Here is an 11,207-nt window from a genome sequence, read left to right on the forward strand (position 1 = left end):
TTTGACAGCTTAAAAAAAATTCTTTGAAAGAATTGCATTTCTTCCAGTTACACTAAACAGCTGCCTAAAATAAGTACTGTAATCTGGAAGAAAAAGACAAGCTAAATCTAGCTGTTCTATATGAATCTTTCTTATAATGTTTTAAACAAAATAGAAATTCTCATGGTCAACAAAGAATAAAACTGATAAAGTCAGTAGAATAAAAATAAAATTTTATGCTTTGCATTCTCTATATAGATTTGATATTTACCATGCCAAACCTGCAAAAACAACTGCTTTGCAGTCTTTTCTTCAAATACTTTTCCTCATCCTTATTGAGAAGTAAGCACAAGGAGGACAAACACACATACACACACACACACACACATACACACACAGAATTAGCTGAATGCCAAAGAACTATCAAAACATTCACAGCACTCACCTTAGGTTGGTTATATGCTGCTGTACTGGCTGATGTTGAAAATGGTCAGGCCACTGATGACGCAGGCAGAATGATGGAGAGGGTTGAAGACAGCAGGCAGCCTGATATACAGGTGAATGGTTTTGACACAGAGATGCAGAATACTCTGAGTGTGGCTGCATGCAACACGAGGCCACAGGAGATGGTGCTGTGGGACCAGCTTGGGAATGGCACTCTTGGTGACTGCTATGGTTATTCAAAGAGTGATGGTATGGGCAAGGATGGCAGCATTGTACTAACATCTGGGGGGTTCTTTGGTTGTCTAAAGGCAGAAAAGAAGGTTTAATTGTGCCATTAACCTGGAGGCATCCATTTGGACTCACTTTTGTTCTGGGTGCTTCTTTGGATGGGTGCTGTTGGATTGCAATGTCTCCATCACAAGATGTAAGGGTACTGGAATTGGACATAATGTCGCCATTGCCCAGAACCATGAAATCATTGTTTCCACTGCTCATAGCCATGCTCCAACTTCTTTGCTATGAAAGAAAACAAAGTAAAATGAGTCCTTGTTCAGAAATACATGTGCTGGAAAGATAGGTTAAAAAAATTAAATTCATTTAGAGACATAAAACAACAAATGTAATAGAAGTATGGATTCATTCAACAGACATTGGCTAGGTGAGCTTTCTATGCAAGGCACTGTGCTGGGTTCTAGAAAGACATAAAAATAAATATAATATAGTCCTTACCTTCAAGGACCCTACAATCTAGTTTAAAATTAGCAAAATTAATTGCCTGGGAAGACTTCTATATTTTAAAATAGTTAGTACTGTAGAAATTACAGACACTCCAAAGCAGTAATAGAAAACAGATGTAAAGTTAAGCATAACTCGTTAACAAATTCCCCTAGTGGCCTGACCAACCCCATCAACATTTCCTTGATGTAAACTACTTGATCTCCATGGTCACACTGCTCCCTCCTCAACTGCTCTTCTTTCATCTCTTTCTCCCTTCTCCATAGCCCTGATCTTAACTATACATAGCTCAGACGAACACCTGAACATTTCTGAAATAACACACAAAAAATGAGTGTTTTGTGGGTGAAGGGTAATTTTGCTGCATGTGTTCATTCTGGAATTAATGAATCATCAAGCATTTATTAAGCATGCCCTATGGTCCAGGTGCTACTCTAGGTGCTGAAAGTCTGTGGGGGTGTTTGTGGGCCTGAAAGCCTGCATATTTTAGGAAACATCTTTTTTTTTTTAAGCCATTGGGGTTAAGTAACTTGCTCAAGGTTACACGGCCAGTTATTATTTCTGGGTGTGGTGTTGAGTATCTGAGCCCGGATTTTGATCCAGGTCATCCAGACACTGGAGCCGGTGCTCTTACTCGCTGAGCCACCTGGCTGCCCCTAAGCAATCGGGGTTAAGTAACTTGCTTAAGGTTACACTTACTCGCTGAGCCACCTGGCTGCCCCTAAGCAATCGGGGTTAAGTAACTTGCTTAAGGTTACACGGCCAGGTGTTTCTGGGTGGGTGCTAAGTGTCTGAGCCCGGGATTCGATCTCCAGGTCTTCTCAACACTGGAGCCGGTGCTCTTACTCGCTGTGCTACCTGGCTGCCCCTATTTTAGGAAACATCTTAAAGCTCGAGTCTGCTTCTAAGTCAATGAAGCCCTAAAAATAGGGTAAAGAAAAGAAATAATCAACATATTAAGGCAAATAATATGGCAAACGAACCACCAGGTGTAAAAGTCAGTGGGGAGGGGGGAAGTGGAGATGGGATGGATTAAGAATAAATGTTTGATAGCTAAAAAAAATATCTTTGGGAAAAAACTAAGGATTATTACTCTGAGAAAAACAAGGAGGAGGCATATGATGCCAGCATTAGTCAGCCACAAATAATTTTATTTATTTTCTAGGAGATATAAAATGCACAAAGTCTTATGGATATAGGAGAAAAAATAACCAGTATGCAGAATTTTTAAAAGTTGTATGTAAATTTGTTATTTTTTCAGCTCTACTGTTTTCAGAAGTCTCTAAATAGTTGACAAAATTCTTAGTGGCATGGTCAAGTTCAATCAACAAGTAGTTGCAACATAAATTTATAGCTGAAACTACAGTTAAAAAAAAGGGAAAAGTGGTGTTCTTGGTCTCCTGATCCAAATCTGAAGGCTACAGAAATTAAACCCAGTTTAGAAGCAGCTTCACTGAATTTCTTCTGGTTGACAGAGATTCAGCTTTCAGAATAAAACTTTCTGAATGCCTAGGCTTAGAAATTGGAATTGAACTTTTCTTGATTTCATTTTAATCTGTGGGGGAAGACCTATGGGAAATGCTGGAAGATATTCCTTTTCAGTTTGTGTCCATGATAATTTGAACAAATATGGATTTCCCATAGAGAAGATTTTATTTCAAACTTTACACATCTGTAGACTACATAGGCCAAAAGCTTCTGAATACAAGATGCTGGCAAACATGCTAGCAAATATGCTCCTGGAATAGGGCATTAAAACTCAGATACGTAATGTGAATACTTAGCAGAAGAGGACATATAATCACTGTATTAAAATGTGAATTTTGTTTCAATACCTTATTTTTAAAAGTTTTTATTCATATATTTTGTCTTTTATATCACCATAGTTTTCCCCAGTATCCTTCCCCTTCCCAGAGAATTGTCTCATCACAAACTAAATTTTTAATTCAGATAAAGAGGGGAGAAATCAACACAATCAATTAATACACAAAGTCCAAAAACATGGGCAATGTACAACATTGCATATAGACCTCCTACAGTTATTCATAGGCAATGGGTTGGAAGCATCATCTCATATCTTTTTTTTCAAGTCACTCTTGTTCTTTACAATTCTGCAACATTCACTTTTGATCTTTGTATGTGTGTGGTTGTTCTTTCCATTTATATTGTTGTAGTTGTATATCATTTTCTTTGTGCTGCTTACTTCAGCTCTGCATCAGTTCACACAGATCTTTCCATGTTTTCACATTTCTCTGTATCTATCACATTCATAATTTTTTTTATAGCATAGTGATATTCCATTACATTCATGTACCAAAATTTGTTTAGTCATTTCCTAATCAATGGGCACCTACTTTGTTTCCAACTCTTTGCTATCACAAAAAAGTGCTGCCATAAATATTTTGATGTACATAGAGTCTTTATTCTTATCACTGGCTTCTTTAGGATGCAAGCCCAGTAATGGAATCTCAGGGACAAAAAAATAAGCATTTTAGTCACTTTATTTGCATTATTCCAGATTGATTTCCAAAATGGTTGTACTGATCACAGTTTCCCCAACAATGTGTGCTTAGTGGCCCTATCTTCCCATAACCCTTCCAAAACTGACTATTCCCATCTTTTGCCATCTTTGCTAATTTAAATGATGTGAGATGAAACACTAGTGTTATTTTGATTTGCATTTCCCTTATCATTAGTGATTTGGAGTATCCTTTCATGCAGTTGTGAATAGCTTGCAATTCTTTTTAGAACTGTTTATATCCTTTAACCATTAATATAATTAATAATAATAGCATTTACATAGCACATTAAGGTTTGAAAAGAGCTTCCTAATTTTATCTTTTTTTTATCCTTACAATAAACTTAAGAGATAGTTGCTATTATTATCCCTATTTTACAGATGAAGAAACTGAGGCAGCCAGACATGAAAGTGATTTGTCTGGGGCCATACAGGCTGGAAGTTTTGAACAAGTCTTCTTGACTCCAGGTCTAGTGCTCTAGCCACTGTGCCACTAAGTTGTCTCTATTGGAGAAGGGTTATTGGGCATTAAATTCTGATACTGAATATGGACACTTGGCAGAAGAGTTCACAACATCATTGTATCAAAAAGTATATTTAATACAATTCTGTTTGCTCTTCTGAAGAAGATCCTATATAAACTACAGCAACAACTATTGTACATAATTTACATTGGTTTATCTAAAGGTCTGATAATGCATCCCTCTAATTACCCCAGGTGGAATTCAATACTAATTAATTAAGTGCCTCCTATATGCCTGGCACCTTCATGGGGCCCAAGACAAAACCAAAAAAAGTCCCAGCTCCGCAGAAGCTTATATTCTACTGGGGAAAATGGAACACAAATTTACAGATAAGTAAATGCAAACTACATACCAAATAAATACAAAGTATTTGGGGGTAGGTAGGATAATCAGGTCCTCATGTAGGATAACTTCCTTAATTGAACCTTGTGAAGGAAGCCAGGGATTCTGAGAGGCAGAGTTGAGGATGGATTCATAGCTAGCATTTATAGAGTACTTTATAGTTTGCCCACTGCTTTACAAATATGATCTTGACTGATCCTCATATATCGGTTGTTCCATGTTCAATTGTAACTGTTTTTTCTTGACCCACATACAGTAAAATAATCTGGTATTCCTTCTCTCTAAGGATTTACCACATTTTGTTGATCCACACAGTCAAAGGCTTTAGTGTAGTTAATGAAGCAGAAGTAGATTTTTTTTTAACTCCCTTGCTTTCTTCACAGTCTAGTTTTTAGAATCTTAAGCAAAACCTTGCTGGAGTGTGAAATGAGCAAAACTGTTTGGTAAATTAAACAATAACTTGCATTACTGTGGTGCTGATCAGTTTGCCCTGGATTTGAATAGATATCATTTTATCATTTTTGGGATTATGCCCCAGTACTGCTTTTCCCATCCTTTTCTTGACTCCAAGGGTTTGAATTCAGTTCTTCCTGACTTCATGCCCAGTGCTCTTACTCAATGCTGGTAACAATTCAGTCAAATAATTTTATAAACTGGAATTTACAAAAGGGTATAATAGGAACAGTGGAAACATATCATCTGCCCAAGAGTCAGGAAGATTTGCTCCCACAAATGCATACAGAGTTTAAGAAAAGGTAGGCTCAAGCTTAGAGATCACATATAGCCAAGGGATGGTTCAGAGATCTGAGTTGGTGTAGCAGCAAGCACCCCAGCGTCCCCAGGGTGGCTGCCAATACAGGTTCTTGTATCTGCTTTGATAAAGGAAAGCAACTCAAAATGGGTTAACAAGCTTACTTTAATCAGTCAAATATGTATCGTTTACCTAGTTCAGGGGATAAAGGTCACACGCCGAACTTCAGAATATACAGACAGAATTATCACAAGACAGAAACAGATCAAGTATACAGTTTCCAAACTGTCCAACCATTACATCTATACCAAATCAACATCTGGGTTTCAAAGCCAGGGGGCTCTGGACAATGGCTTCCCAGAGTTTCATCTGATCAAATCACAGAACACTTCTCAAAGTGAGCCCCAAAACAAATCTACACATCAGGGCTTATATAGCCTTCTCCTGGCTCAGAGAATGTAACAACCTTATTGACTCACTGCCCAATCAAAAAGTATCTACTGAAAAACAAGCCTCCCACCCCAGGCTCCAGGTACACTTTAGCCTAGGGGCAGGGAAGATCTTTAAATTTGCATTTGCATTTCCATTACAGTTGGATGGAAATCTTTTTTTCTTTTAGCAGAATTTTCATGATTTCCCCCTAGAACTCCCTGTAGAGTTCTCAAGATACCTTTCTTAAGTGGGTCTAGCTTGTTCACAAGTTAGAATGCAGACAATGCTGTTTATTAGCCACTGCTGTTCCAGAGAACTGCTATGCCATACATGTGAAGTCCAAAATTTTCTAACCTTTTTGAAATTCACAGAGTAATACTAATCTCGTCAAAAAGGAGAGGGAGAAGAGACAGAAGCTTTCTCTTCTCCTACCTCTTGAGCAATTCTCTCTCACAAGCTTGGTAAGAGTTGTGTCTGCCTGAGTATGTATGGGCCACCATTGGAATGGTTGGGTTCAAACTAGTTCCTTGTTTTTTTTTCTGTGCCCCGCAAGATATGAATGAGTCTCCTCAACCCATGCCAATACACTTGCTGTGTAGTATCACTTAATTCCATCGAATGACTTTCATTCCTTCTAAACATATCAAGAACTTTTCTCCACCTTTTAATGCCTTTGATTGACTAGAGCAATAGAGTTGCTCTCACCTGATTAAGGCAGATACTTTAAGTGAGGGGAGGCAATTAATTGATTCAAGGAGCCTCCACCCAAAAGACAGAAAGTGCTGGACTAATCACAACCTGGGTTATAATCCTGTCTCCTACAAATAAACCTTGGGCAAGTGCAGTTGGAAGAGTGCTGGATTTAGAGTCAGAGATGTGGAGCTCCCACCATGGTGTGTTTCTCCCAAGCTGTGCCACTTAGTATCTGTGTGACCTTAAGTCTCTTTTAGCTCTAAATATGATGCTTGCCAAAGCCAACCCTTCTAGTTCCATTCCCTAGAATTATCCCACATGTCTACCCATATTACCTCCATTTCTCTCATTCCTCAACTCTATACAATCTGTCTTCTGAAATAATTACTCAACAGAAATCTTCTTCTCCCACATGATCATTAATATCTTACAATCACTAAGTTCAAAGATCTTTTCTGAGCCCTTATCCTCTTGAGGTATGCTGCTGATTGTACTATCTTCTTGGATAATCTCTCCTCTCTGGGTTTCCATTGCTTTCTCTTTCCTCTTACCAATGTTGGTCAGTTTCCTTTGCTGGATAATCATCTATGGCCTGTTCCTTTACTATTGGTTAATCTTAGGTTCTGTCTGTCTATCCTAAGACATCTTTACTTTTCTCTCTATGTCCTCTCATAGGGATCTTATCAGGTCCCATAGGTTAAGTTACCATCACTTTGCAGGGGATTCCCAGATTCATATATCCAGCCCCAGTCTCTTTTCTGAGTTCCAGTCCTGCCTCACCAACTGTCTACTGGATAAAGGCTGAAATGATGTGATTAAATATAAATATGGAATTTTGAGAATGTTAATAACAAAAGCAAGATAATAACAATAAGGCAGTATGTGTGGGCTAAATGGGGATTTTTAACATGCTAGTAGATACAAGGTAGATGTACACTCTCGGCCATCCAAGTAGGTTGTTGATGCTAACAAGACGGTCATAAACAAATTGGGACTTATAAAGAAGTTTGGGGCTTATGAGTAAAATTAATGCTGGAGAGAACCCAGGATGAACTAATTGAGATTGCAGTGGTGAAGGTCAGTCGATCAAAAGGCATTAAAAGCAAGAAGAAAAGAAAGGTTGGCTCAGGGAATTTCTGTACATAAAGTCCAGAATATTCAGCTAAGATTGGGGGTTCTGATGGCTTAAATGACAGCAATTTTCATCTTCCAGAAGGACATTTAGAATCAGTTTGAGTATAGAATGAATTTGTATGAAAATTCCAAAGTGAGGGGCTAATGAGACAGCCAGTTGTCAGAGCAGAGGTAGGGTTATGAGAGGAGAGTCAAGGGAGAGAGAGAGATGGGTGGAAAAAAGGAGCTTATAAACTAAACCAGTTAATGATTTAAAACTGTGTCAAAAACATAACATGCCTGTAATTTACATAATCTGTACACAATTTGCTTGTTAGTTTAAAAAAATGTTTTGCTCTTTAAAATGGTTGACCACACATGTTATAACACAGTGGGCAGGAAAGAGGTATGCCAGAGAAAAAGGTGGGGGGGGCGGGAAGAAAGAAGGCTATGAAATAATAACAATGACACTAATAGCTAGCATTTATACAATGATTTAAGGTTTGCAAAATGTTTTAAAATATTATCTCATTTGATGCTCACCTTTCCAGGTATGTGCTGTTATTATCCTCATTTTACAGATGAGGAAACTGAGGCAGACAGAGATTAAGTGACTTGTCCAGGATCACACAACTAATAAGTATACAAGGCCAGACTTGACAGAAGTCAGCAAATACTACCATTTTGCTATGTGTATAAAGGTAGATAGTTGGAAGGAATTTAAAATGAATTTGGAAAAGAAAATTAATAGCTTAAAAAAAAAATCTGTGTTTAAATAACTTGTTTTCCCCAGGGTAATAAGGTATATAACTTGCCAAAAGAAAGAGTTCTGGCTTGAAGTGTGATAAGTCCCTGAAGCAAGTTATTTGAGTGAATTTCCTGCCTTTAATAAATATAATATGCCAATATCAATATATCAAAGTCAGGAAATTCAAATCTTAAATTTTACCTTTTCAGCTGACATTTTTATATCCTAAGTGCTCTGACAGTTTTGGATTGCAAAGTTTCTGGTCAATAATTGTTTTGTAATCTATATTTTATATGATTATCAACTAATCAGTCAGAATGAAAATAATAATACAGAAAGATGTTGCCTAATAACAACCAAAGAACTTATATATTACATTGAGTTTTTTTTAATAGCTCTCAGATGCATATCATAATGTAACCATTTCAAACAGGATTTACCTGCTTTTGGAGTAATGATTAATCAGACTAATTCTGAATGCTTTTAGTCAGAAAAATTAGCTGCTCACTGAATACAATTAAGATTTTGTCTGTATTATATGTCCAATAGCAGACAGGAAGACTCGCAGGGTTTCTGGCAAAACAGAAATAACTGCTATTAATACTCACTCTGAGCCATCACAACCCAAAGAATGACCAAGTGAGTCCTGGGCTAGAATCTATTGTTGGCCAGTCAGTGACAGCCAAAATGATTTGGGTTTAAGGCATGGTTTTTAAAAATTATAGAATAAATAAGTATGGAAGAGGAAAAAAAAAAAAAGAAATCTAGCCCATTAACCCCAAGATAACTCTGGCTGTCACTGATTGGCCAACAACAGGTCCCAGTCCAAGCCTCACTTGATCATTCTTTGGGTTTTGATGGCTCAGAGAGAGTGCAAATAGCAATTGTTTCTGTTTTGGCCAGAAACGCTGAGGGTCTTCCCCTCCCTGACTGATTTTTTTTTTTGACTAGGTAGGTAAAGGAGTCTTTTTTTTTTTTTGGCCTCATTTCTTACCTAGCTTTAATCACTGACTAGGCATTACCTCAGACAAATTGAGATCTAGGAAATACCTCAGCTTAAAAAGGCCAAAGTCTCCCACTACATCCAGGAGCATCACCAGTCCTGATCTGTATCTTGCTACTAGACCCAGATGGCTCTGAAGGAAAGAGTGAGGCTGGCAACTTCACACACCCCTGCCTCACTTAAATCCAACTCACTTTCAAGTCAGGACATCACCTTCTTGATGTCATTGGTTGTCTTTGAGAATGAAGGACAAACAACAACTATATGCCCCTTGAATAAAAGCAAGACTTCTTTGTTTTTCTCTTAACATATTTGCTATTGTCTATCAATTTGTGCTTAGAAATCATATTAGAAAATGTAAGCTAACAAAAATAAACTCATCAAGAAAGGCTAGTATACCAGATAAATACATCCCTCTTCTCATATTAATTATTTGTCTGCATATATAGATACAAAATTCAGTCAATTCTCATTTTATAGATCCCAGACATGTCAGAAGCTTGGGTGACCAAATCTTTCTATAAATTAAAAGTAACCTGACATCATTTCACTATAATAATGATTGAAACAAAAACTGATGAGAAGAGCAACAAGGCACAATTTACTGGCGTGGAAATGTGGAAGAAAAAGGTTAGACTTCCTAGGATTAGACAGTTCAATGGCAACTGGCTCTTATCACTCTGTGAGGGTCTCAAAAATGCTTTCAATAAATATCTTCCACTTGGCAAATGAGGAAAAGATATACCACTGAGGCACTCAAGATATAAACAATGACATCTCACTGACTATCTTAATACCATAGCATATTATGACTGAATTATCAGAGCTTAACTAACCATCATCCTATATGCTCTAAATTCTTGCTAATGACATTGTCTTAACTCACATAATAGCAAATGAAACTACTTATCTTATAAAGTCCCTGGGGAACAGAATCCTGAAAGAAACATCAAGCAATTTCAAAGCTGTGTCTTTGGGATCAGAAGTTTAAACTATACACAACAATGTAAAAGATGCTAAGATACTACATATCAACATTGTAAGTAAAGTAATAGGGTTGGTTTGACAAGAACAATACAGAGAGAAGTGATTTTATTTACTCTGTGACATCATCAGCACCTTAAGAAGTCTCAGAGACAGAACAAAGGGATGGACACCTTTAGAAGACTGAGTTGTCATCTCTGTCAGGTTAATAAGAGACCTGAAATTTCAGGTGGTAAAATGAAAAAACTAAGACTAGATCAATGACAATTTCCTTGATCCAAATGACTAAATCTAGTGCTGAAGGAAATATATATATATGGATCTGTACCCAAATGACCACAGCACCACTAAAAAATGAAGGTGTTGCTCAATGAATTAGATAGTTGGATAGTTATTGAGAAGTAACCTAGATTTGTCCATCTCACCCCCTGCCCCCATTTCTTTTATAAATTGCTTTTTTTCTTAATTAACAAACATTTATTTTCTTTCCCTTCTCTCTCCACACCCATAAAAATGAAAAAGAAAAAAGATAAAACAAAACCCCTGTAACAATTTAAGTCAAGCAATACAAATTCCCATGCTGGCTATGTCCAAAAATATGTTTCATTCTATATATTTAGTTCATCATCTTTCTATCAAGAGGTGGGTAGTATTCTTCATCTACTCAGTCCTCTGGAATCATAGTTGGTCATTTCATTGACCAGAGTTCTTAAGTCTTTTGAAGCCTTTCATTTTTACCATGTTATTGTTATTGTAAATTGTTCTCCTGGCTCTATTTGCACCATTCTGTATTAATTCAGACAAGTTTTCCCAGGTTTCTCTGACACTGTCCCCTCTCCTCCTTCCTTCCTTTCTTCCCTCCCTCCCTCCCTCCTTCCCTCCCTCCCTCCCTCCCTTCCTTCCTTCCTTCCTTCCTTCCTTCCTTCCTTCCTTCCTTCCTT

At 37.3% G+C, this 11,207-nt stretch overlaps 1 protein-coding gene across 17 annotated transcripts in view; it reads right to left on the bottom strand.

The window, feature by feature from the left end:
- Positions 1-11,207, bottom strand: part of DISP1 (dispatched RND transporter family member 1) — a 238,302-nt gene that overhangs the window by 73,059 nt on the left and 154,036 nt on the right. For all 17 annotated transcript variants that reach the window (XM_069062618.1, XM_069062631.1, XM_069062626.1 and 14 more), the window contains one exon: positions 425-939. In XM_069062618.1, coding sequence (XP_068918719.1) covers positions 425-939 — 515 coding nt within the window. The remainder of the gene's footprint in view (positions 1-424; positions 940-11,207) is intronic.

Source organism: Petaurus breviceps, unplaced genomic scaffold (assembly GCF_028583685.1).
Source record: "Petaurus breviceps papuanus isolate PSGF00001 unplaced genomic scaffold, PetGlider_PUasm1.0 90466, whole genome shotgun sequence".
NCBI lineage: Eukaryota > Metazoa > Chordata > Mammalia > Diprotodontia > Petauridae > Petaurus > Petaurus breviceps.